General features: G+C 64.4%; 3 protein-coding genes across 8 annotated transcripts; 1 reads left to right on the forward strand and 2 right to left on the reverse strand.

The window, feature by feature from the left end:
* The first annotated feature begins 72 nt into the window (after nucleotides 1–72).
* PCSK7 (proprotein convertase subtilisin/kexin type 7) lies at nucleotides 73–12,611 on the forward strand. The gene is made up of 16 exons (XM_005531080.3): nucleotides 73–156; nucleotides 1,076–1,555; nucleotides 1,957–2,091; nucleotides 2,495–2,660; nucleotides 3,505–3,595; nucleotides 4,079–4,133; nucleotides 4,733–4,871; nucleotides 5,463–5,563; nucleotides 7,397–7,564; nucleotides 8,556–8,663; nucleotides 9,557–9,659; nucleotides 10,363–10,519; nucleotides 10,609–10,703; nucleotides 10,818–10,911; nucleotides 11,149–11,266; nucleotides 11,406–12,611. The coding sequence occupies exons 2-16, from the start codon at nucleotides 1,088–1,090 to the stop codon at nucleotides 11,808–11,810; spliced, it is 2,403 nt and encodes an 800-aa protein (XP_005531137.1). The 5' UTR covers nucleotides 73–156; nucleotides 1,076–1,087; the 3' UTR covers nucleotides 11,811–12,611.
* A 386-nt stretch (nucleotides 12,612–12,997) lies between these two features.
* On the reverse strand, nucleotides 12,998–16,165 carry TAGLN (transgelin). Of its 2 annotated transcripts, none has more exons than XM_005531081.3 (5): nucleotides 16,026–16,165; nucleotides 14,377–14,575; nucleotides 14,100–14,277; nucleotides 13,917–14,019; nucleotides 12,998–13,694 (listed from the first exon to the last, which is right to left on the reverse strand). In XM_005531081.3, the coding sequence occupies exons 2-5, from the start codon at nucleotides 14,554–14,556 to the stop codon at nucleotides 13,553–13,555; spliced, it is 603 nt and encodes a 200-aa protein (XP_005531138.1). In that variant the 5' UTR covers nucleotides 14,557–14,575; nucleotides 16,026–16,165; the 3' UTR covers nucleotides 12,998–13,552. The 2 variants fall into 2 exon arrangements, with proteins under 2 accessions (XP_005531138.1, XP_087922853.1); XM_088066727.1 differs by having other exon boundaries at nucleotides 14,377–14,578; nucleotides 16,026–16,125.
* Nucleotides 16,166–16,829: 664 nt separating this feature from the next.
* Nucleotides 16,830–23,692, reverse strand: SIDT2 (SID1 transmembrane family member 2). Of its 5 annotated transcripts, XM_014259846.2 has the most exons (28): nucleotides 23,329–23,691; nucleotides 23,032–23,153; nucleotides 22,767–22,928; nucleotides 22,614–22,659; nucleotides 22,418–22,519; nucleotides 22,257–22,340; nucleotides 21,972–22,083; nucleotides 21,828–21,893; nucleotides 21,628–21,721; nucleotides 21,445–21,500; nucleotides 21,184–21,195; nucleotides 20,973–21,044; nucleotides 20,817–20,891; nucleotides 20,563–20,625; nucleotides 20,057–20,178; nucleotides 19,910–19,983; nucleotides 19,752–19,818; nucleotides 19,547–19,620; nucleotides 19,303–19,426; nucleotides 19,086–19,203; nucleotides 18,876–19,012; nucleotides 18,692–18,800; nucleotides 18,538–18,614; nucleotides 18,390–18,436; nucleotides 17,998–18,103; nucleotides 17,776–17,886; nucleotides 17,582–17,695; nucleotides 16,830–17,493 (listed from the first exon to the last, which is right to left on the reverse strand). In XM_014259846.2, the coding sequence occupies exons 1-28, from the start codon at nucleotides 23,533–23,535 to the stop codon at nucleotides 17,431–17,433; spliced, it is 2,616 nt and encodes an 871-aa protein (XP_014115321.1). In that variant the 5' UTR covers nucleotides 23,536–23,691; the 3' UTR covers nucleotides 16,830–17,430. The 5 variants fall into 5 exon arrangements, with proteins under 5 accessions (XP_014115321.1, XP_087922934.1, XP_014115322.1 ...); XM_088066808.1 differs by having other exon boundaries at nucleotides 20,817–21,044; nucleotides 23,329–23,692; XM_014259847.2 differs by lacking the exon at nucleotides 21,184–21,195.
* Between the last annotated feature and the right edge of the window lie 1,797 nt (nucleotides 23,693–25,489).

Raw genomic sequence — 25,489 nt, forward strand, 5'->3', positions numbered from 1 at the left:
AGCGGCACCGGGGGGCACCGGGGGGCACCGAGCGGCACCGGGCGGAGCGCACGACCCGCGCCCCCGCCGCCCCGCCCCTTCCGCCCCGCGCCCCGGGGGGTGTGACGCCCCTGTCAGCGGCACCGGGGTTCCGGCGGCGGCGGCGGCTCATGCCCGGTGGGCGCTGCGGGGCGGCAGCGGCGGCCGGCGGGGTCCGGGCGGCGGGATGCGCACCGGGCCGGGGAGCTCCGGCCGCGCTGCGCCCGGCTCCCCCCGGGCCCCCGCGGGGGGGGCGGAGGGGAGCGGGGGTGCCCTGCTCTGCCCTGGGTGGCCTCCGCGGTGTCCCCGGTGCCGGTGCCCGGCGGAGCGGGGAGCGCCGGGGCTGCCCCGGGGCGCTGCGCGGTGCCGCTCCCGGGCTGCACCGAGGGAAGCTTAAAGGCCGACTTTTAGGGAGAGAAAGCTGGAGCTCGGTGTCCGGCAGCAGCAGCGGCGGCTGAGTTGTGTCAGAGGGAAATGGAGAAGGGCCGGGGTGCGAGCTCCGGGCACGGCCGGGGGATCTCGGAAGGTTTTGTCCCCGCTCTGCGCTGCCGTGGCTTTTGGAATGCGGGTTGAGCCGGGGCTCGGTGGTGATTTCTGCCCATGCCAGGGAAAAGCAGGTTCCTCTGGCAGTGGAGCAGGTGAGGAACGAGTTCGGTGGGGCTCCTGCCGAGGAGGAACCGGCTCCCGGCTGCCCACGGAGCACGGCGTTGCCCGTGGTGTTTGTTCCGGGGAACTGTGCATCAAGAGTTTCTTTATCAGCTCCTTACCAGAGGCGAGATGTGGATGTGGCTCCTCCTGCCAGCCCAGCGCGGCGTTTCCTGGCCCGGGGCTTGCCACCCAGCTGGCAGGGCAGGATTAGGATCGATCCCAGCCCAGGCTGGGTGTGCCTCCAGTTCTGAAGCGCTGGGAAGGAGCCGCCTGGGCTGGGGTTTCGGGGAAAGGGGATCTGCTGTGCGGCGGGCTGGTGCCCGCGGGGCTCTGCGGGACCTTCAGGTGACCCTGGCCACCGTGTCCCTCACCAGGAGGGGTTCTCACCGCTCTCCCCCGTGTGTTGCAGCCCGCCTGTCTGATGCCGCACTGGAGGCGGGGAGCGCCGCTATGGAGTGCGGGCATGGAGGCCACGCTCTGCATCCACACGTGCCTTTGGCTGAGCGCTGCCTGGATCCCCCTGGCCTCGCCGGCCGGACCGGCCTGCGGCGGACAGCGCGCTCCGGACACTGAGGGCCGCCACGGGAAGCTGACGTGGGCGGTCAGCTTGGATGCACCCGAGGAGGAGCTGGAGCAGCGGGCAGAGGAGCTGGCCCAGACTGCGGGGCTGGTGAACATGGGCCGTGTCGGGGAGCTCAAGGGCCATTACCTCTTTGCCTACCAGCCCGATGGCCACGCGGCCACTGAACACGAAGCAATAAGGAGGTCGGTGGACACTTTGTTTGCACAGCACGACAGCGTGCGGTGGCACTCGGAACAGAAGCTTCTGAAGCGCTCCAAGCGCAGCCTGCACTTTAACGATCCCAAATATCCCCAGCAGTGGCATCTGGTGAGTGCTTTCCCAGCTCCTGCTGCACTCGCAGGCTCGGGCTGTTTGTGTGGCCACGGGCAAGCTGTCATGCAGGAGGCAGAGCAGCCTCTTTCTGCTCTTTTGTGAGGAGCTCACTCGCTGGGAGCTCGCCCTGCCTGCCCTGTGCTCTGTGATAACGGGAGCAAGCAGCTCCTACAGCTGGTTGTGCGCTGGTGGCACTGGGGCGGGCAGGGGGGTTTGGCTGGAGCACACTGTGCCCTCCACATCATGGCTCAAGCAACTGCTGCTCGCTGTCAGCCTCAACCCATCTCAGCCTGTGACTCCTTCCTGTGCTGGCCCCAGCCCCACACGTCGTATCCAGGGCACCCAGGAGATCCCTCAGCGCTGAGCCTCCCCTCACTGTCCTTTTTGGTGCTTAGAACAACCGCAAGAGCCCCGGGAAGGACATCAACGTCACGGGCGTGTGGGAGCGGAACGTGACGGGGCGCGGGGTGACGGTGGTGGTGGTGGATGACGGCGTGGAGCACACCATCAAGGACATCCAGCCAAACTACGTGAGTGCCTGCGCGGGCTGGAGGCCGGGCAGCGTGACAGGAGTGTGTGAGAGCTCAGAGTCCATCCAGCCTGTGCCATCACCTTGGGCTCAGCCAGGGCGGAAAGTGCCAGCAGCAAACCTTTCCTGAGAGGTTTTGCACCTGGGTTTTGGGGTTACCTGCCTTTGTGCAACCCGTGGGAGGCAGCTGGTATCCCTCTGACCTGCAGCAGTGCCTGGAGCTGCCTTGGTTGGTCCCTTCCCCACAGCAGCAGATAGTGTTGAGCTGCAGCCCTGTGAGGAAGCAGCCTCCAAGTTCCCGTGACTTCCAGCCTGTGTTTCAGCCCATGTTTCATTCTCTTAACTCCTGCTTTTCCCAGACTGAGGAGAGCAGAGCCCGGTGCTGACTGTGGGTCTGTTTCCAGAGCCCAGAAGGCAGCTATGACTTGAACTCCAACGACCCTGACCCCATGCCTCACCCCGACGAGGAGAACGGGAACCACCACGGCACCCGCTGCGCCGGGGAGATCGCGGCCGTGCCAAACAACAGCTTCTGCACGGTGGGAGTCGCCTACGGGAGCCGCATCGCGGGTAGGTGCGGGCTGCCAGGCAGCCCCAGCGAGCCTCACCTCCTCATCCCTGGGGTGGGACACGGCTGCCAGGCAGCCCCAGCGAGCCTCACCTCCTCATCCCTGGGGTGGGACACGGCTCCATGGGCTGCAGCGCCTCTGAGTCAGCGCTGCTGTGCTCAGGCTGGTTGGGCTGTTGCAGGGAGGGCCTGGTGCCTGCCTGAACTCCTCTCCAGAGGAGCCGGTTCCTGGCAGCTTTTCCAGAGTGTTCCTGGCTTCCCTGGGTGCCAAGCTTTGGGCAGAGCAGCTGTGCCGTGCTGGCTGTGCCACGATGTGCCCAGGCTGTGTCTGGAAGCTCTGGGGCAGCAAATCGTGGCCAGCCCCTCTCACTGCCCTGGCCCCTGGTCTCAGCTTTGCCTTGTGGGATGGACAGGGGTGGATTGCAAGGCCAGGGAACGTGTGCTGTGCCCCAGCTGTCTGCAGAGCTCCTGAGCTGCTCCACAGAGGGAGGAGAGGTCTCTGTGCCGTGCAGGACATGTCCCTGGCAGGGCAGGGGACAGCGGTGCTGGGACGTGGTTCTGTCCATACCTGGTCACAGCACAGTCCCTGGGGTGCCAGGGGCGGTCAGGGCTTGCCCAGGGCACAGCAGGCAGAGGCTCCCAGCTGGCAGAAGCAGGGATGAGCTCACCATGTACCCACAGCACAGGGAGCGGCGGGGTTTGCTCCGGATCCAGCCCAGACCTGGTGCTGCTCCCAAAGCTGGGCTGGCCTTGCAGGGTGAGCCCAGCGGGGCAGCCTCGAGCCAGGAGTTTGTTTGCAGCTCCTGTGAGCTGTGTTAGTCACGTTCCTTGTCCTCTGTCCTGCAGGCATCCGAGTGCTGGACGGGCCCCTCACGGACAGCATGGAGGCCATCGCCTTCAACAAGCACTATCAGATCAATGACATCTACAGCTGCAGGTGAGCCAGCTGCAGCTCTGCTCTGCCTGGGGACAGCTCATGGCTGAGTGCTCACACCAGCTCCCATCCTCCTGTGGCTGCAGTTAGCCTTGAGGCACCAAAATTCTGTTCCTGGAGACGAATCCCAGGCTCTGCACAGCACCTACAGTTGTGAGATCTCCCTCTGTGTGCCGCTGCAGTTCGTCCCCTGGGCTGGCTGTGGTCAGGCAGCCCTGGCTGAGCCGTGTGACGGGGACTGGAATGTGTGAGAAGCTGCTTGTTAAATAAAAATCAAACATTTTGTCCACTGGAATCTGACCCGGGGACACAGCGCAAACACGACAGCGATGTCCCAGCAGCGAGGGGCCATCCTGATGGGTGGGAAAGTGCAGCGCTTTGCAGTCCCAGTCGTGGTGGCTGGTGGCTGCTGGGAGCTGGCTGTGATGGCAGGAAGAGCCGCCTGTGACTCCTGGGGCTGTCACCTCGCGGTGTCTCTCTTTGCAGCTGGGGTCCCGATGACGATGGGAAGACTGTGGATGGCCCCCATCAACTGGGAAAGGTAAAACCCAGCCCCAGCATCCCCAGGGGAGCCCCCAGGGCTTGTGGCTTCTTGCCTGCCCGTTGAGGCGGGGAGGGACGTTGCTGTGACACTCTGCACGTCTGTTTGTGTCCCTCGGTGCCAGGAGAGGTTTCCCTGTCACTGTGCGGTGGGAGGGCAGCGTTCAGGCAGGGCAGGATGAGCTTTCCAAGGAGAGGCTGGTTCCAGCAGGGAAAGGCTCTTTCATAGCCCGTGGCATGGTGCTGACGACTCGTGCAGCCCACAGGATGCTCCCTGCCCGGGAGCTTTCCCTGTGCCCTGTGGTTCTCGAGGCAGGGATGGTGCCTCGGATACTGGGGGTAAATAAGGTGAGTGGGATTGCAGTGGGAGGAAGAGTCAGAGCTGAGGCTGCTCCTTCCCAGGCCATTAAGGTTTTCTCAGAGCTCCTGTGCTGCAGAGGTGCTGCAAAACACCCCAGGGTGTGGGGCTGGGCACTCACAGGGGGCCGTGGCTCTGTGTGGGGAACCCTGATCACACTGCTGGGCTGGCTGCTGTCCCACACCACCGGGGTCAGTCTGCAAGGACCTGGGAAAGCCGCCCTGCCCCGTCCCTGTCCGCAGGCTGCCCTGCAGCACGGGGTGATCGCCGGTCGCCGGGGCTTCGGGAGCATCTTTGTGGTGGCCAGCGGCAACGGGGGCCAGCACAGTGACAACTGCAACTACGATGGATACGCCAACTCCATCTACACTGTCACCATAGGTGAGCCCGGCTCTTCTGTCTCCTCCCTTCCCAGCCTGGAGCAGCGAGGTCATCCCCACAGCACAGAACCTGCCTGGCTGGGAGCTGGCTGGATGGTGGGAATCTGTGGGAAAATGTCTGGGAACAAGTGTGGCAGTGTCTAGGGTGTGCTGGGCTTCAGCCCCCAAGCCTGCAGTTTGCTTCTGACCTACAGAGCAGGAGGAGGCCAGAGAAATTCCTGCCCGTGTCCAGGCCTCCCTCCCAGGGCTGTGACAGGCACTGCCATGTTCAGGGAATGACCTGGAATGCAGCATTCCCATCACTTGTGTTAGAGAAGAAATGTGTAATCCACGTTCCCCAGAGCAGAAGCTGCATGAGGGGCAGAAGATCTGTGTGATACTGAGCACAGTGAGGGATTATTTATCGTGGCTGCCCTTCCTGTAGATCTTCAGGTGGGGAAAATGCAGGCTTGGCTCTGATTTCACTGCCCAGCTCCCAGGCCCTGGAAGAGCACATCTGGCAGGAGAGGCTCTTAGGGGATGGACACCTTGAAATTCCAGCAGTTGAAGCAGAGCAGGTTTCACACAGTTGGTGCCTTTCCTGTTTTCCCAGGAGCCGTGGATGAGACGGGCTCCATGCCCTTCTATGCCGAGGAATGTGCCTCCATGCTGGCCGTGACCTTCAGCGGCGGGGACAAGATGATGAGGAGCATCGTGAGTACCTGTGTCCCCTGTGCCCTCTGGGGACACAGCCAGGACATCTCCGTCCCCGTGACTGCCAGGCTGTTCCTCTGTGAGCCGGGATGTGCCTTTTATCCAGCCCTACACGGAGGGAGGGTCCTGTTTCTCAGCCCTGTGGGAGCTGCCATGGCCAGCCCGCCTCGCTCTGCTCCCAAGGGATGCTGGAGCACAGAGGGCAGGGAGAGCATTGGGCTCCTGGAACCACTTGACCCCAGCTTCTCCTCTGTTCTGGCACGTGGGCCTCTCCCAGTCGATTTTTTAAGAATATTTTTATCAGCTTTTGCCAAAAAAAAAAAAAAGGCTTCTTGTCAACAACACGTCCTTTCTGCCTGAGCCGAGCAGCCAGGGCTGTTTTCCCCCCTGCAGGCCTGACCCAGCCTGTCCCTCCCGTGGTGCCAGGCTGCCCCCACCCCTGTGGTGTGACCCCTTCCTGTCCTGTGGGGCCAGCAGGGACTGTAGGGCCCACCCACCCCAGGGCAGCTTGGGGGAAGCATCACTGGCTGTACTATTTAGGGCTGGGTTGTCCGTGTTTGGAGGATCTCCCACCAGGACAGGTGCTTCCCAAAAGCCCTTTGCTGTGGCTCTGTGCGTGCCACAGAGCAGCTGAATCCAGGCTTGTCAAACAGGCTTCTAAACCGGGGCAACAGGAAGAGCCTGGGATCCTCGGGCACCTGGCTGGGACTCAGCAAGCTCCTCCTGCAGCCCAGAGCCAGGCAGGGATCTGTGCCCAGCCAGGGCACGGCACAGTCTGCCACAGGGAGAGTAAATCCCCGAACGGGGCTGAGTTTTGCGTTCAGAAATCACTCCGGTTGTCCCAGGCTGGTTTGGAAAGCACTGACACTGGGAAAAGGGAGCCAGCAGGGCTCTGCTGCATTCCATCAGGAGCTGCAGGCTCATGGGTTGGTCTGGCTTCCCCCAGCGCGGTGTGAGTGCCTTGAGGGTCACAGTTTCACGTTCACCGGCTTTATGGGACACCCAGGGGAGCTGGCACTCCATGGGGCAGCCAGGGTGAGAGCCACACGTAGCCTGGGAACAGCCTGTACCACAGTGGCTCCTTCAGCCAGCCCCTGCCTTGCTAAACCCCACACAGCCCTTTTTCAGGAGCACAGTCTGCTCCTGGACACCCTGGAGCTCGCTGCAGTGGTGCCAGAGTTAACTTCCCTGCAGCCATCTGCTCCAGCTTTCTTTTTTTTTTTTCCTTTTACCAGACCATAAACTTTGTGTGGTTTCCTTAATGGGAAGAATTTAATATGGCTTCTGGCACTGGATGTGCTTCCTGCTGAAAGTTTGTGCTCTCGGGGTGCTCTGTGTGGGACACTCGGAGTCCCAGCGTGAGCTGGAGCCACTCACAGCTGGAAAAATGGGATGGAGTCAAGCAAAACCACAAAAAACCCTTCAGATTTTGAGCTTTCTCCCCGTGGGGAGCAGAGGGGGATGAATGCACTTGCTTTGCAGTGAGGTGGCATCATTTGGGAGCCTCCTGATGCCTCTCAGAGGCTCTGTGTGCTCTGCACAGCCCGATGTGGCTCCCCTGCAGTCTGGCTGTGACACTGTGAGCAGCACTGAAGGTGAGGAAGAACCCAAACTCTATCTGCCAGGAGCTTCCCACAGAGTTGCTTAGTTAGGGCTGGCTCCTCTCTGTCTCCAAAGGGAACTGTCATGGTTTCCCCACTGGGATCCCTGTCCCTGCAGTGGGGCTGTCCCTGGCCGGCTGTGAGCAGGGACAGTTGTGTCACAGGCTGAGCTTGGGCTGGCAGGGACACGGCCCAGTGGCCTGACAGAGGCCTGCCTCCTCTTCCTGGGCAGGTGACGACAGACTGGGACCTGCAGAAGGGCACGGGCTGCACGGAGGGTCACACGGGGACGTCGGCTGCCGCTCCCCTGGCCGCGGGAATGATCGCGCTGATGCTGCAGGTGCGGCCGTGCCTCACCTGGCGCGACGTGCAGCACGTCATCGTCTTCACTGCCACCAAGGTGAGGGGCTGGGCCTCCCCCCTGCCTCCCCCCTTCCCTCTGCTCCCCCCAGGGATGCTGTGGGATGGATGGCCTGCTGTGCACATCCTTGTTTGTGTCTGCTGCCCCTCCATAAATCTCTCGCTGGTCTGGCTCCCGACACGGGGATTGCACTTTCCTCTCACCCCGTGTTCCTTCCAGGAATGTGGCTGAGGCATTTTCCCCTGTCATGATAATAAATGGGTTATTTGCCTCAGGAATTGCCTCCATCTGCCAATGTAGGGGTCTTCCAGGGGCTCAGCAGCTTCCAGGGCTCAGCCCTGTGTGCCTGCGGTGGGGCTGGCCCAGCCCAAGGGCTGCCACCTCTGCAATGTCACCTCATGGTCCAGGCAGTGGGAAAGTGAGGAGCTCTGGCCTTTCCCGGGCTCTCCAGGGAGCTGGGCTCCTGGAAACAGGCACAGCAGAGAGCTGGGCAGCAAACACAGCCCTTCGCTTCACCCAGAGTGGGAACTGACTGGAGGAGTGGGGCTTCTTCCACCCCTCTGGGGAGCAGGAGTCTGTGTCCAGCTGATGCTCTGCTCTCTTTGGCATGGGACAGTGTTTTCCATAACTTCCAAGACAATGTTGCCAGAGCAGTACAACCCAGTACGTGATGGGACCCAGATCTGTCCTGCCCTAGCTCTTGGTGATTTAAAGGACTCTGTTCCTTCTCTCTGAGGCTTCTGCCATGCCACAGGCAGTGGTTTGGGCAGCAGGGAGCAGCTGGGATGTTTCAGAGCAGAGGCATTTGTGCCCTTTCGTGCTGCTCCATTTCCTTTCTGAGGAGCTGGGAAGCCACTTTGTCCTGGGATTTGTTTCAAACAAAGGTCAACCTGTTCCTTTCTAATAAGGCCATGTGGGTTTGCTTCCCCACCACTGTGGGATGTGTCTGGGCCTCCTTCCCTCGAAGCCTGGGCGGGTCAGGCTGCTGCTGTCCCCCCAGGTCAGCGGAGCACCCCGTGTGTCTTTGCAGTACGAGGACCGGCACGCCAAGTGGGACACGAACCAGGCGGGCTTCAGCCACAGCCACCAGCATGGCTTCGGCCTGCTCAACGCCTGGAGGCTGGTGAACGCTGCCAAGGTAATTCCCTGCCCTCCCACAGCTGTCCCTGGGCAGGCAGAGCAGCCCAGCCCCGTGGCAGGGACAAGTCCTGTCCTGGTGATGCTGTGGGGTGACACTGCCGCCATTCAGGGCCAGCACTTTGGCCACCATCCTGCTGGCCCTGGCTCTGAGGCTGCTTTTGGTATGAGGTCATGAGGCTCCCAGCAGTGCCTGAAAGCTGTCCCGAGCTGCTGCTCTCCAGCACTATATATAGCCATGGCGAGGGCCCTGATTCACACCACAGGAGCTTGGCCAGCAGCACCTTCCTCCCTCCACAGTGGCTGCAGGGAGGGTGTCCTGCCCCGGGAAGCAGGCTGTTCTCAGCTGGCAGCTCCAGGGGAGGGCTGTGCTCACAGCAGGCAGAGGCATCCCCATCTCTTCCTCCTCTGGTCACACGGAGCCCAGGGCACATCCCTTTGGCGCTGGGTCCCAGCTCGTGTGTGCAGCTGTGCCGGGTCACTGCCGCTGCCAGCCGTGCCCCCGGGGTCACAGGGACTTCCAGGCTGCTCCTCTTCCTGCAGGCAGTTGTGTTCTGCTGTTCCCTGTCCCGCTGTACCGGGGCCTGGAGTGGAACGGCCTCAAGACACCACTCAAAGCCGCTGTGACAAACCCAGAGCTGGAGAGTCCCAGACCCTGATCAGCCCTTCTGGCTCCCAGTCAGTGACTTTCGCTCCTTTCCTGGGCATGTGGGCCCTGCTCCCATTCCTGGGGTGTCACAGCAGCCCGTGTTTCCCAGAGCATCATCAGGAGAGGCCCCTTGGCCTGGGCCCACATCCAGCACAGGAGCAGCTTGTGAGAGCTGTGGGAGATGGAGGGATGGATGTGCAGGGAGGGTGCAATCCATGCTGAGCCCTCTCTCCTTCCCCTGGCAGATCTGGGAGTCCGTGCCCTACCTGGCCTCGTACGTGAGCCCCGTGCTGAAGGAGGGCAGGAGCATCCCTGTGCTGCCGCAGGAGCTGGAGGTGGCCTGGAACGGTAAGAGCAGGTGTGCCACGGAGAGCAGAGCCAGCCCTGCCCGTGGGGCACGCAGGGCAGGACCAGCCCTGGGCTGCAGGAGGCCAGGAAGGGGTTAAGTGCTGGGCTGCCTGGGCTTTTTCCGCTGCCCATCCCCAGGGGATCTGCCTGCTGCTGCATCCCCTCCCCACAGCCCTGTCCCCTGTCCTGGTGTGTTTGGGGAGCCAGGCCGGGCTCAGGAGCAGGGCTGGGCAGCGGCCAGAGCTGTGCTGGCTTTGACCATTTTAGGTAATGCTGCAGCTCCCGACTTGGCCAGGCCTGTCCGGAACAGCAGCTCCGCTGCTACCAGCGGGAAGGAGAGCTCGGCCCCAGCCCTTCCCGGCCCCCCAGCAGGGCCTGCACGGGGGGACACTGCTGGCTCTGTGAGTGCCTGTCCTGCCATGCACCCATGTCCCCCTAGCAGGGGCTGGGAGCACCCACCCACCCTCAGAGGGGCTGTGGTCAGCAGCTCTGGGGCCGTGAACGTTCCTGGAGCTGGGAACAGTTTGGGATGGGGTGGGCCAGCCTGGACACCTGGCTTCTGCTCCCGGTCCCACACAGGGCAGACGAGGCAGAGACAATGTGTGCTCCCGTTAAGTGGCACCGCAGCCCAGCGGGGCTGGCTGGGAGCGGGGACTCCATCCCAAAGCCCCCAGCCTTGAGCAGCCCCCCTTCCCTTTCCCAGTCACCCCTGCCGACCTGGAGCTGTCGGGGATGAGGACCCTGGAGCACGTGGCTGTCACTGTGACCATAACCCACCCTCGCCGTGGCAACCTGGAGATCCGGCTCTTCTGCCCCAGCGGGATGATGTCCCTGATCGGGACCACCCGGAGCATGGACTCGTAAGCACCGAGGGCACTGGGGCCACGGCCAGCCTGGTGGCTCAGGCTCTGAGAGCCCTCATGGGTTGTTTCCCTTCACCCCTTGGCAGGGACCCCAATGGCTTCTCCGACTGGACCTTCTCCACGGTGCGGTGCTGGGGTGAGGAGGCACAGGGCAGCTACAGGCTGCTCATCAGGGACATCGGTGAGTCCTGCCCTCAGCAGCGCTGCAGCCCTGTGCCACATGCCGGGGAGCTGCCAGCTCATGGCCAGGTTGGCTCAGAGAGTTCCCCACCACACCAACCTGCCTCCTCCCCAGGAGATGAGAGCCTGAGGCCCGGCACCTTGAGGCAGTGGCAGCTGACCCTGTACGGCTCCTCCTGGTCCCCAGCAGAGATGAAGGAGCGGCAGAGGTAGGACACCACGTTCCCAGCTTGGTGGGAGCCAGGAGAGGGAGCTGAGGGGTTGGAACTGTGTTGGGCGTGTGGCAGGTGAGGCCGGGGCTGCCCTCACACCTCACAGGGCAGCCATGGGCTGCAGAACACAGCTCTGTGTGCTGAAGGAGACGCTCCAGACCCTTTGTGGGCATTTTGGATCCTCCCTGGAGCCCCGCTGCCCATGGGACCCTCACGGGGTGTGTCTGTCCCCAGGCTGCTGGAGGAGGCCATGAGTGGGCAGTACCTGAGCGGTGACTTCTCCCTGCCCTGTCCCCCAGGGCTGGACATCCCCGAGGAGCAGCGTTACACCATCACAGCCAACACCCTCAAGGTGAGCCTGGGAACCCTGCACCCCCAGGATGGGCTGGAAGAGCAGGACCCTGCTCAGTACTCTGTGCCCTCTCTGCTGGGCAGTGGGCAGGGCCTGAGGTGGTTGAGAGCTGTGTTTTTCAAGGGGTTTCCCTCTGCAGACCCTCCTGCTCTTGGGATGCTTTGCCGTGTTCTGGACTTTCTACTACATGCTGGAGGTTTGCCTGACGAGGAACGAGGTGGGGCTGGACCTGGCGTGCTCCAGCCCCACCAGCTGCAGGTGGTACCAGCAGGGCAGCAAGCACCGAGCCCTGGAGAGCGGCCTGGAGATGGAGTCGGTGCCGCTGTACCGGGAGAAGGACGTGGAGGAGGCCGAGATGGAGTGTGAGCACCTGGAGCCTGCCCAGGATGGGGAGGAGGGGTCCTGGACCCCCACCCACCCCAAACTTTCCAGCAATGGCAGAGCTGTGAGCTTCCATGAGGCAACCCCCGCTGGAACGGGATTCCTGGGCCGGGAGGCATCGACTGAACTCCTGGGGGAGGACAGGGAGCACCAGCCCTGCTGACTGGGGCTGGGGCTGGGCTGGGGCCCTCCCTTGGTACGACCTTCCCGGGCTCGGGCAGCACAGACTCGTTCCTGAGCCTCCATGGATCCACTGTGACCTGCGGGAGGTGGTGCTGGACGTGGCTCAGGAACAAGGACAGAGTGCCGGTACTGGAAAGGGAGCTTCCCTTCCCTCCTTCTGGAAAACAAAGCAAGCCTTAAACCCTTTCCTGGTGGAGCCTGCCCTGCCGGACGCTCGGGGCTCCCCGTGGTGTGTGCAGTGCCATTCCTACGCTGCAGCAGGGCCAAGACAAAGTGTCACTTGGTCCCTGATTTCTGCAGAGCGAGCCTGGAAAGTGAGACAAGGCCCCAGCAGCCACCTCTGCAGGCAGGGACCCCGCAGCACTGGTGTTTTCCCCGGCTGGCAGCCGGCCCCTACCCACCAGTTATCCCAGTTTAGAAGCAGGGAGTTACTTCACTCATCTCCAACCAGCGCTTCTCCCTGCCCCCCCGTGCTGTGATCCTGCTGATTCCTCCTCTCCTGTGGGCACAGAGCAGCTGTGGGGTGGGGGAGGCAGGGACCAGCCTGTTTGGGGGCAGCATGGGGCTGTCCCTGTGTCACTGGGCACGCTCTGGTAGCAGGTAGGCCTGGTGTGGGCTGGGCAGGGGAGGTTCAGTTGCCCTGGCAGTGGCTCGTCTGAGCAGGGTTGGCTTGTTCACATGGCTTTGGGTTCCGTGGTTTATTTTTTTAACGCTGGGGTTTGTTTTTTTAATCAGCAAAGCCCTTTTGTGTAGCTTTCCAAATAAAGCCTGAAAAACCCTCCTCTCCCCCATCCGTCACTCTTCTGCCCTCCCAGAGCTCCCTCACTGTGGAAAGATGTGTCACACAGGGGCTGGGGGACTGCGACTGTGGGGGCTGTGTGCCCTCTGTGCCCTGGGGTAAAGGGGGATGCTCCAGGCAGGGGGAGGGAAGGGCTGGGCCAGAGCATTGGAAGGAGCAGGGACAAAAGTGGGTGTCATGGTTCAGGGGGAAGAGGGCAGAGTTTTCCAAGCCAGGCAGGGAAAATCCAAGCTCCAGCTTTGGTTTTCCCAGGTTTGGAGCTGGCAGAAGAAAGAGCTTTAGCCTTTTAGGGAGTAGGACTTTGGCTTTCCAGGTGCCATCGGCCAGCTGCAACAGGGCAGGCAGGAGGAAACCTCGTCAGGCCACGCTAGATGAATATAACCTTTTAATTTTGACAAAAACGAAGTACAAAACCGAGGCCAATTCTCTCTTCTCCCCGTTGGCAGGGATCTCTGCGGCAGTGAGGCAGGACCGGCGGGGCAGGACCGGCTGGCAGCAGGGGTGCGAGGCCGGGGGACAGGGCATGTCTGGGGACAGGGGCTGTCAGGGGGACAGGGGGTGTCCAGGGACAGGGGTTGTCAGGGGACAGGGGATGCCCGGGGACAGGGGATGTCTGGGGGGACAGGAGATGTCTGGGGACAGGGGCTGTCAGGGGGATAGGGGCTGTCCAAGAACAGGGGCTGTCCAAGAACAGGGGCTGTCCAAGGACAGGGGCTTTGCAAGGACAGGGGCTGTCCGGGGAACAGAGGCTGTCCGGGGAACAGAGGCTGTCCGGAGCACGGCGCTGGGGGCTGCAGCCGCTGGCGGGGCGATGGGGCTGGCGGGCGGATGCTCCTCAATAAATACCAATGGATTGGCGGCGGCGCTGGGCCGGGGGGAGCGGAGACGGAGGTCCCGGAGGGCTGGGGGCGGCGGGGCCGTGCCTAGCTGATGATCTGCCGGGGCCGGCCGTAGCTCATCCCCGCCTGTGACGCTCCCTTGTTGGTGCCCATCTGTAGCCCGATGATGTTCTTGCCCTCCTTCAGCTGGCTCTCGGTGAACTCCCGCTTGTGCTCCTGCGCTTTCCTGCGGGGCACAGCGAGAGGCCGTGGGGCACCCGCACCCCGGGCTGCCCAGGAGTCCCACCCCGATCCCCAGGAATGCCCCAGCCACCCTCCCTCCCCAGCTGAAAGTTTGGCATCCCGATTCCATGTGCTCCGGGACGCTTCCAGGCAGAGGAAAGAGCCAGCTCTGAGCAGCCGCAGGACGAGGGAGCCCCCATGCCCAGCTCTGCACTCCCGCACTTACTTCATGAACCAGTTGGGATCCCCGTGGTAGTTCCCGTCGTTCTTGGTGACTGCCAGGCTCCCCAGGGCCATCAGCGTCCTCTGCACCGCTGCCATGTCCTTGGCTGCCCGGGGAGAGAGTGGCACGGTGAGGACGAGCACAGCAACCCTGGGACCCCCAACCCCGACTGCCCCCCTCCTGCACCTTCAAACAGGTCCACGGTCTGGAATATGTCTGTCTTGACCACACCGTAGTCCTCGGCTGCCTTCAGGAACTGGGCAATCTGCTCCATCTGCTTGAACACCATGGTGGGTGGCGCGTCGGGGATCTTGACGGGCTTGGAGCCATCGGGGTAGAGGCTGTTCACCAGCCTGCTGAGCACCTGCCACAGAGGGGAGCCTGGGTTTGCTGCACTGCCCTCGGAGCTCCCTGCACTGCCCTCGGAGCTCCCCGTGTTGCCCAACCCCGGGGCCCCACTTACGATGCCGTTCTTCAGCCAGACCTGGAAGCCCAGGCGGCCCCGCTCGGGACGTCCCACGGCGGCCCCACACTGCGCCACGATCCATTCCACCAGCCTGTCCTCCAGCTCATCATCGTACTTCTTCTCGATCTTGGACTGCACATCCCTGCTCATGCCATAGGCTGGCCCCTTGTTTGCCATGGCTGCGGTGCTGCGAGACCTGCTGGCCGACAGGGACAGTCAGGCTGTGGAGATGCTGTCTCCTATCCAGGGACCCCACAGACACCATTGTGTCATTTCCCTGCCACTCTGCTGCAGTGGGGACAAGCCCTTCTGACTCTTCCCTCTCCAGGTAACAGCCCTTCATCTCCATCCAGATCTGTTTGGAGGAAAATTCACCACCGTGACCTCCAAAATCTGCCCAGACAGTCAGTTCGTGTCCTGGCAGAGGTGCCTGATCCCCAGCTCAGACTGTGCACGGGAGCAGCTTCATCCTTGTCCCTTGCCAGCTCCTGGTTGGCACGGATGTCCCCGGTGTGAGCCATGCCAGGACCCAGGTTGCAGGGTGACGTTCAGGCTGGCTGGCCACAGTCCGGTTTGGTGGCCATGGCACAGCAGGGTGCCCGCGGGGTGGCCTTGGCACGGCAGCTTCGGGAGCCGGGGAGGAGCGCGGGTGAGACGGGAGCAGTGGGAGCCGTGCCCGTGCCCTTGTAAGGACATGCTGCGGGCAGTGATGGCTGGTAGCCGGCTGCAGGCAGGGCCCGAGGGTGCCAGGGAAGATGCCAGCAGGGAGAGACCCTGGGAGTGGCAGCCAAGCCTTTGGTGGAGCTGGCATCGCACCTCCCTGCCCGGCTCCTTGCTTGGCATGGAGCCTCCGGGTGCCTCCAGGAGCCGTGTGGATGTCCCACATTCCCACCCGGCCTCCAGCGGGCTCATCCTGACCGCTGGGCACCCTGGCTCCTGCGGGGTGGGCTGAGACATGGCACAGCAGGAGACGACACCGAGCCCGCTCACTGCCACCAATGCAGGGGTGCCCCACGAGCCCCGTGATTAACGTGGTGATACCCCACGAGCCCTACGGGCAGCCTGTGCCCAGACCCCGAGCACTGCTGGGCACATCCAGTGATGCTACAGACAACACAGCCAACCCCGCTCCGTGTCCCGGCCCGACCTGGCACGGAGGGGTCACACACGGCTCCCTCGGCCACGTGGCATTGCCACCAGCTGTCCCCGAGCCCCCCACCCCGTGTCCATCTCCCGGGGGGCAGAAACGGGCACTGGGGCTGGAGCTGCCCCTCCATCGCCGCTCCGAGCCCCGCACGGCCCCTCCGGCTCCCGCGGGGACCCGCAGCTGCTCAGCCCCGCCGGGAACGCGCTCCTGAGGGGCAGGAGCAGCACAGAGACCCGGCAGTGACCCCAGCCCGCCCAGGGGAGCCTGACCCTCCTCCGGGGAGCAGCGGTGCTGTCCGAGCAGCGGCATCCCCGTCCCGGGGAGCCGCGTTCCGCCCGGAATCCGCGGCGTGCAGGGAGCAGCAGATCGCAGTCCCGGCAGCGGCTTCGCCATCCCAGGTCCGGCGTCCCCATCCCGGGGAGCAGCATCCCCGTGCCGGAGGCTGGCGTTCCCACCCGGGGCACCCTCCCCGCCGCCCCCCCCCCGCGGCAGGACTTACAAGCGGCTGCGGACGGAGCGAGGGTGATGCTCGGCGAGGGACCAGCGCACTGCCCCGCGGGGACCCCGACCTTGTGCTAAAAGGCGGCCGGCGGGACGGTGATGTCAGCGGGGCGCGGAGCCCGGCCCCCCCCAAACCCTCCCTCCCGGGGCGCCCGGCCCCGCAGCGCTCCATGACTCCATCCCAGGCACCATATTTGGGGAAAGACTCCGAAAACCAGCGACGACAGCCCGTGCTCGAGCATTCCCCGCGTGCCTCCGCCCCAGCGGGGACGGGGCCAGGGCGGAACCGGGCCGGGGGCTGATGGAGTAAATCCTTTTATAGCCAGGCGGCAGCGCCGAGGGCTCCTGCCCCGACTTCACGGCTGGTTTTCCCGTGCGCTCACCGCCGGGAGCCGGCCCGGCCGCGCAGGGTGTCCCCGCGGGGATGCTGCGGGGGCCGGCAGCGAGGCTGCGGCATCCCGAAGATCCCGGGATTCCCTCTGCCCCGCGGGCACCAGCTGGAGCGGGGCACGCAGCAGCCCTGGCACCGCCCTGCGAGGATGCCACAGAGGGCCCCAGCCCTCAGGGAACTTTGCTGCCCGTGAAGAGGGACCCCCCCTGGTCATCCCTTACCCACCCGTGGGGCTGCCAGTCCTCCCATGACCCACGGGCCACCCTCATCCTCCCCACACGTGCTCTCCGGGGCAGCATTTCCCAGCCCCTGTGGCATCTCCCCTCTCCCAAAACCCCGCGGTGCCACAGCAGGGCCTGGCTAACACCGCGTGGCCGTCGCCCCGTGGAACCCCTGGCAGGCGGCAGCAGGCACGGGCAAAGTGCAGACACTTTAATGCGAGTCCCTTCCCAGCAGATCCACGCGTGGGGAGCGCGGCACCTCGATGGGGAGCGGCCACGGGGGCCCTCTGCGGCCACCCCCCTCCCGGGACGCTGGAGGAGACAGGAGTGGGGCCTCTCCGGCCACTGCCCCCACCGTGCTGGCCCCACACACCCCCCACCTCCCACCCACTCGACTCAGGCACTGAAGAGAGACCCACACCCACGTGCTCGGGGGGCCACGGGGCTGCTGGCACGGCGCTCGCCCCAATCCCCCCACTGTGCCCAGGGGCACACGGACACGGAGCAGCAGCAGCACCTTTTCCAGTGTCACTTGCCACCGAGGACGGATGCTCCGGTGGCCCCCCAGCCCCATTTTTGGCTGTGACGGGCCCAGGGATGGGCACAAAGTGCCTGGAAGGACCCGGCTGATGGGGAGGAGGCAAACCAGGACCCCCGGGCTGTGTGGGGAGGGGGACGGAGTGGCTGGCAGGAACTGCAGCGCAGACATCCCTCCCCAGGGGTGGGTCCCCCTCCCGGGGCTGCAGCCGGGTGTTTGGCACAGTCCCAGGGCAGCGGGTGGCTGCAGGCTCCTAGAAGACGTAGATCTTGTCCCGCTGGACACAGTCCAGGTCATCATCCAGCGTCAGCAGCACCTGTGGAGCGAGGGGAGTGAGGGGAGCAGAGCACTGGGAGCTGGAGAACCGGGGACAGCGGCTGCTGTGCCAGGGAACCAGCCCCTACCAGGAAGGAGCCGAACATGGCGATGGAGGAGAGGAAATGCCAGATGTCGTGGTCGTCGAAGAAGTCGAGCAGGATGCAGTCACGGTTGTGCTCCCGGGATTCAGCTGGAGTTTTCTGCCGGGCACAGAGCCAGCGTCACTGCCTGCCCATGGCCACCCTGCCCACCCCGCTGCCTGTGCCACCCTCCTGCTCACCTGCCAGGTGCTGAGCCCCTGGAAGAAGAAGAAGAGGGCGAAGCCCCAGACCACGGAGGTGCTGATGATGCAGAGCAGCGGGATGAGCTTGATGCGCTCGCCACTGCGGAGCTGTGGGAGAGGCTGGGGTCACTCTGCGGGCAGGAGCTGGCAGCAGTGCCCATCCCTGCCTTGCCCTGCTCTCCCTGCTGGGCTCATGGGGGCCCAGGGCTCGACTCCCACCTTCATGATAATGTAGAAGGCGAAGTAGAGGAGGAGGTTGCAGATGCCGATGGCCAGCAGGTAGGAAGCAAAATCATTGGGGCGGACAATGAGGCCGTAGGCAGCGCTGGGGAGGCAGGGACAGGCAGTGGGGTCAGCCTGGGGGTCCCCCTGCCATGCCTGCTGTCCCCAAAGCATGTCTGCAGCCCCCAGGAGATCAGGCAGCACGTGGGGACTCCGGGGTGCCACAGCTGCAGAGGGACCTGTTGTGATGGGCTGACAGCTGCCATGAGCTGCCTGTCCTCGGCCCAGCCCCACGGAGGGACAGCAGTGCCGCAGGAGCGGGGTGGGGGCAGCAGCAGGGCTGGGGAGAAGCAGGATGGGGTCTGGCACGTGCCCAGCTCTGCACTCACAGTGACCAGTTGATGATGTTCCCCATGACCAGGAGCACCATTCGGTCCTGCAGAAGAGGAGGGGGCTGTGAGGGGCTGCAGGTAGCTGCTCTGGGGGGCTGCCAGGGAAGGTCTCCACAGAGCCAGGGGCCCCAGTGCCAGCACTCACCACATACATGGGCCCGCTGCACTGCCGGACGCAGTCCGTGTACAGCACGTGCAGGATCCTGCGCAGGATGCCAGAGTCTGTGGGGAGAGGGGAGGTGACACCACGGGGCCACCACATTGTCCCCACCCACCTCGCTCACGGAGCCCCCCCTCACCCAGCTTCCAGCGCCCCATGTAGTACAGCTGGGTGCTCAGCAGCAGCGTGGCCACGATGTGGATGACGGAGAAGACGATCCAGAAAGCCGTGTTCCCCTTCCCAAACACCTGCAGGGAGAGCGGGGTCGGGCAGTGGGCTGTGGGGACAACCAGCCCCCCTCCCTCGGTGCCCATGGTACTCACCACGCCCACCACGGAGAAGAAGATGACGAGGGCCAGGCAGGCGTAGGCGCTGTAGGCGCTGGCGTTGATGTCCGGGTGACGCTTCTGGTAGAGCTTGAGCATGCAGAGCCCCGCGATCATGTACATGAAGGAGGTGTCTGGGGGGGCACAGCGGTGAGAGGGCTGTGGGTGGCCCCAGTGTGGGTGGGGGGAGCCCAGGGGGGCACTCACCGAACTGGAAGTTGGTGTAGTTGGGGCAGACGTGGTAGCAGGCGCTGAGCAGCCCCTCCATCATGAGGGCGGTGCCCATGGCGTAGAAGAGCCCAAAGTGCTTGGGGATGCCACACTCCTGAGGGGCAGAGGAGAGGGAGGGAGGGGAAGTGGGGGATCCCGGGGGGCTGAGCCCTGCCAGGCAGCCCGAGCCCCCCCAGACAGCCCCGTCCCTTACCAGGGCATGGGTGTCATTGCGCAGGAGCGCGCGGTTGTAGTTGATCTCGCGCTGCAGGATGATCAGCAGGAAGAGAAGACCCAGCAGGACGTAGCCCAGGTTGCTGAGGATGTTGTTGAAGGCGCTGCGAGGGGCCAGTCCCACTGTGGGTGCTGTGGAACTCCCTCCCTCCCCGGGGTCCTGCTGCAGCCCAGCCCTGAGCACAGGGGACCCCCGGGCACCCTCCACCGTCCCCCCAACACACCTGAGGTTCCCCAGGGGGTGGGCGCACAAGAAGTTGTAGTAGCAGATGTCCTGGTTGCCAGTGACGTTCACCACCTGCGGGCACGAGCAGGGTGAGGGACACAGGGGGCTCCCAGGGATGTCCCCATCATGCTGGGGAGCACGGTTTGGGACTACAGACCCCAGAGCTCCTAGGAGCCCCTCACTGCTGCCCTGGCCACACTCACCGTCTGGTAGGTGATGACGAGCTGGATGACGGGGAGGGCGTAGAAGACAGCGATGGTGGCGATGTTCCTGGGAGAGGGTGGGGCTGTCAGGGGGTCCCTGCTGTGCGCCCCAGGCTGGGACACTGTTTGGTGCCCCCTCCCCACTGCCTCCCACTCACCAGAAATAAATCTGGTACTTCTTCCGCAGCACCCGCTTGTCCTTGCGCGCCAGGTCGGCCACGCACAGGTATTGCTGGAAGGAGAGGGGGGTCAGGGCCTTGCCTGGCCGGCAGGGAGCAGCTGGCAGGGCTGGGGGGGACATGCACCTTGGTGCGGATGACATTCTTGTCGTAGTCGATGTCGGCCAGCGTGTCGTAGTCATCCTCCTCAACAGAGCTGAGCGAGTCCAGGCGTGGCCGGCTGGCCACGTTCTCCAGTGACCGCTCCCCTGCGGCCGAGCCGGGGCCGTCAGCAGAGCCCCTGGGCCAGCCCGCCTTGGTGCCCAACCCGCAGAACCCCAATCACCCCCAATTAACCACTGAGCTGCCTCCCTGCCAACTCACACTGGGGACAGGCTTCAGCTCCCTACAGCCCTGCCCTGGGGACAGGTGGTGGCTGTGCCCACGCGGGCAAGCATTGCCCCGTGCCTGTTCCCCAGGGCTCTGCCAGCTGGGGAACACCGAGGGCCAGGTGGACAATGTCCTGCTCTGCACCCCTCAGGTGCTGCCCTTGCTCTGAGGGAGGAGAGCGGAGGTTCTGTGCCCTGGGCACAGCCTGGGGCTGGGCAGATTTTGCCCTGATTGGCCCAACCCTGCCCGGTACCAGCATCTACCCATGGCAATGCTCAGTGGCCTCGTCGGGGCGGAGGGCGTGCGCCGCTTGAACTGCTCCTGCCCTTCAAAGGAAAGCCAGAGTTACTGGAGCAGAGCTCCCTGAGGTGTGTCACTGCTGGAGACCCCACTGGGGGCTGCACCGAGGGGCCGGCAGCCCCAGGACCCTTCCCGGAGATGGAGGGGGCAGAGCCAGGATGCCACCGGGCAGGAGGCTCTGCAGGGCCGCGGCCACACCAGCGGCCCAACAACTCACCCACATAACTGTAGGAGACTTCTGCTGAGCCCAGGCTGTCTGTGATGCCCTCGGTGCTGCTGGAGGAACCGTTCCCTGCACGGACAAGGACAGGCAGAGGGTGGGCCCAGCCCATGGGGAAGGGGTGAGGGACAGGGGACAGTGTGTGGCACTGACCGAAGGAGCCGTAGCCGTAGCTGTCGTAGGGGCCATGGTTCAGGAAGGAGCTGGGGATGCTGCGGGAGTGACCTGCGGGACAGGAGGGTCCCTGTCACCCTCAGTGATACCCCTGTCCCAGGGCTGCACGGCCACTGGGCACAAAGCAGCTCCCACCACCCCTGCCCTGGCACTGGGCGAGCTCAGAGCCAAGGACAGAGCTGGCACCTACCCAGGAGCGATGCTGGGAGTCCCCGGAAAGCCACGAGAAGAAAGAGACAGGCCTGGTGAGATGCAAAGCCCCAGCACAGCCCAGCCAGCCCCACAGCAGAGAAGTCTGGGACCTCCCTGTCCCCCCGACACTGGGATTTATCCCCAGGAACTCAGGGGGATACTCCTGCAGAGGCAGAGGCTTTGCCACAGGCTCAAAGAGGGCAGAATAAAGAGGAATTCCCCAGGCAGACCCCTCCATGGTGCTGCCTCCAGCCCTCACCTGTGTCCAGGCTGGGTGAATCCATGGCTGCCAGGAGCCCCTTCTTCTTGTGCTGCCTGCCGAGGGAAGCAGCTGTCAGCCCGTCTGTGCCCCTGCTGGGGCGAGGGGACACAGCCCCAGGGCCCCCCCCAGGACTGTGCCCATGGGCTCAGCACCCAGAGGTGCTGACACCCGGGCACTCACCGGCAGCTCTCCCAGCAGGCGATGAGCAGCGTGAGGATGTAGAAGGAGAGGAAGATGCCGAGGCAGAAGAGAACACTGCGCACGTAGGCCTCGGCTGTAGAGCCAGGACAGGCCCTCAGCGGAGGTGGCACCTCAGGGGACCTGCCGTGGGTCCCCACAGAGCCCAGCACCCCCAGCACCCCAGCCCCTGCCAGACTCACAGGTTATGGCAGGTGACACCATCACCTCCAGTGTCTTCTGCCGGTTGTGCTGATCCACGGGCTCATCTGGAAGAAGGCAGGGACAGGGCTCAGCTCTCTGCCCTGTCCCCACACACAGCCCACGGTGGCAGCCCCGCTACAAACCTGGAGAGGCATTCTTGGAGAGGGGATAATAGGGCAGAGCCCCCCCGCACACCTCGTCCTCTGTCTTCACCACCACCACCACATAGAAGCTATGGCTGGGGAAATCCTTTTTCTGCAGCAAGAGATGGGGGTCAGCAGAGCCCAGCAGGGGATCTCCCATGCCAGAGGTTATCCCAGGGATATCCTTTGTGGGCTCTGGTAGCCAGCGGTGCTTGGCAGCACCAGGGAGGGAGCAGGAGCAGCTCAGCCCCATGGCACAGCCCCACGGCACAGCCCTGTGCCCACCTGCACCGTGATGGCCGCCTTCTTCGTCATGGTCTGGTACATCCCGATGAAGGCCACGTTGTTGTCCAGGTCGTAGACGGGGCACTGCGGGGGCAGAGGGGCCGTCAGCCCTGCCGGGCACCACGGGTCACCCAGAGAGGAGAGCCGCTGCCCAGACCTACCAGGATGTCCTGGATGGAGATGACGGAGCAGGGGAAGGCCATGGCTGAGGTCACCTTCACGATCACCGAATCCACTTCCTTGGGGAACTCGTACTTGAAGTACTGTGGGGAGAAAGGGCCCATTGCTGCCACGGTGGGCACGCTCCCCTCCTGGGTGCAGAGCCCTCCCGTGCCACGCCGTGCTAGCTGCCCTCACCTGCGGCTGGGCGGCCGTGGCATTGAAGCTGAACCTTTCGTTGGTCCTGCAGAGAGCACAGGAAAGGTGATGGGTGCTGAGGGGAGCCCACAGCCCCCGCAGCCCCACAGGCAGCAGGCAGGGAAGGGGACAAGGGCGCGGGGCTCCCCTCACCGCAGCACAAAGTTCTCCACGCGGGTGACCCGCAGCTGGTAGGAAGTGTTGAGGGAGAGCGTGGAGACATCCACGTAGAAGTGCTGGGTCTCCACCTCGGCCTTGGTCTGCGGCTGGCAGAGCGTGCGGCTCACCTCCTGGTACGCGTATTTCCGCTGGTACCTGGGCAGGGAGAGCCGTGTGTGCCCGCCCGACCCCTGCACGGGACATCCCAGCCCGGGGAACTCCTGCACGGGGAATCCCTGCCCGTCCCGCTGCTACTCACAGGCCCCGGAGGATGAGCGGCACCTGGAAGGAGACCACCGCCTCCTTCTGCCTCACCACGAAGAGCACGGGCTGGTCCTTGTGGTCCGAGAGGACATTGACGGACACCCGCACGCCCTCGGTCTGCGGGGACAGGGCCAGGTGAGGTGTTGGCCGGGCAGGTCGGGCTCGAAGCGAAGGCTGGACTTTGCTCGGCCGCCGTGGCAGAAGCTGCCGTGCCCCGCACACCCCGCACCGCCCGCACCCCTGCGGACACTCAGCCCGCGGGGGACGTGGCGGGGTGACCACCCCGGCTCACCCTGTTCCTCCGGACGCTGTGGTTGAAGGCGTAGATGTTGAGCAGGTTGGCGTCCACCCAGTCGATGTAGGTGGTGTTGAACTGCGCTTCCTTCTCCTGCACCTTGCGGTCCCCGTGGGGCAGGGGCTGGGGCCGGACGGGCGGCGGGGACAGCAGTGTCCCGGCCAGCAGCGCCCAGGCCAGCACGGCCGCGCCGGCTCCCGACATCCCGCCAGCATCCCCGGCCAAGGTCCGCGGGGCGGGACGGCACGGACGGGACGGGAAGGGACGGGAAGGGACGGGAAGGGACGGACGGGGCGCTCAGCCGGGGCGCGCCCGGGCGCGCTGCCCCATGGCCGGGCCGCTGCGGTACCGGGGGCGGTGCGGGCGCTGCTGGCGGGGCGCGGAGCCGCTCCCGGTGCCCCCCCCGGTGCCGCTCCCGGTCCCGGTTCCTTCTCCCCTTCCCGTTCCGCACCGCGGTAAACACGGACCGGCGGTGACGTCAGGCCCGTCGCACGCTGAGTGCCCGGCCGGGGAAGTGACGCGGCGGGCGGGGCGGGGGGACCGGCCCGAGCCCCGGGGGGACCGGCCCGAGCCCCGGGGGGACCGGCCCGAGCACCGGGGACCGGCCCGAGCCCCGGGGGAACCGGCCCGAGCCCCGGGGACCGGCCCGAGCACCGGGTACCGGCCCGAGCACCGGGGGAACCGGCCCGGCCATGGGGCAGCGCGCCCCGGCTGAGCGCCCCGTGGGGAAGCCCGGCTGCGTAGGGAAGCACACACACAGGGATGCCCTGTCCTACAGGGGTGCCCCTGTCCCATATAAGAACCCATGAGGGAGCCCTGCTCCGTATGGGCGCCATAGGGGAAGCCCTGGTCTATAGGGGAGCCGCATGCCCTTGTAGGACCCCGGCTCCAAAGGGGAGTCCCTGATCCATCCGGGATCCTGTACAGGAAGCCCAGTTCCCTGAGGAACCTCACAGAAAATGCTCTGGTCTGTAGGGCAGATCTGCCCTATACAGAACGCTGTAGGGGAGCCTTGTCCAGTATAGCACCCCATAGGGGAGCCCCTGCTCCTTAGGTCACCCCACATGGACGCCCTGCCCCAACAGGGAAGCCCCGGTGCCGTGCAGCACTGCAGACAGCCACCCAAACCCCTTGCCCAGCCTGCCCGCCCCCGAAGCCCATGAGGACATGGAAGAATCCCGTCAGGGAAGGAAGGGGTGGGTCTGCCCCATCCCTTTCTCCTGCTGCTCTCTGGATTCCCACCGGGGTTCCTGCAGCCTCTCCGGTTTGTTGCACCCTTCACCACCAGAGATGGAATAATTCAAAGCAGCTTGGGAGCTTTCCCATGCTTGGGGGAAGTGGGAGTGATGCCACACTGCATTTTTGGTGTGTCTCCCAAAACACCCCCCCATCCCAGATGTTGCCAAGCCTCCTGCTTCCAGCTCTGTGGCCTTTATATCACATTTTATTTGTCTGCAATTGGGGGTTTTGATTTAAAATCCCCTCACTCAGAGCCACTTTCCCGGGCTGGCTCTGACATCCAGGACCGCTGCCGCCGGTTTCCTGCGCTGCTCCACGGGACAAACGCCACGACACAAGGCACTGCTGCTATTGTGCACTTTATTTCTCCGGGCCCTCCTGTCCCCGGGGATCCCACAGTTTGGACAGTCTGCCCATTGTTTCCAGGTGCAGGTGGTGGCGCTGGCGGCAGATGGGACAACCCCAGGGACAGACATGCGGGAAGAGAAGCAGAATTCCGGCCGACTCCTCGGCTCTGATGGAACTCGAGTCGCCTCTTGCAGGAAGGCTGTGAGCGGGATTGCGTGGGGATGTGCATTCCCTGCTTGTTCCAGGGCCATTAGAGAGAAATCGCTCGGGAATCGAATACAAGCCGATGTCCTGTCGAGGGCCAAAACAAACCAGTCCCCTTCACCTGCAGCACTGTGCTCACAGGTTTGGGTGCAGCACCCAGATCTGCACGGGGAAAGGAGGAAAAACAGACAAAAACAGCCCCAAATGGAGTGGGGAAAAGCAGGAATTAAACGAGGAGCAAGATCTGGCTGAGCACAACTCCCAGAGCTGGAAAGGACCCACAGTGGGAGGTTTGGCAGCACCTTCCCGGCCCCATGGAGACCTCCAGGAGTGACCGAGACAGGGCAGGAGACATCTGGGCACACAC

Source organism: Pseudopodoces humilis, chromosome 25, assembly GCF_049639895.1.
Source record: "Pseudopodoces humilis isolate 2021_Gansu_Grassland_sample_001 chromosome 25, ASM4963989v1, whole genome shotgun sequence".
Taxonomy (NCBI): Eukaryota; Metazoa; Chordata; class Aves; order Passeriformes; family Paridae; genus Pseudopodoces; species Pseudopodoces humilis.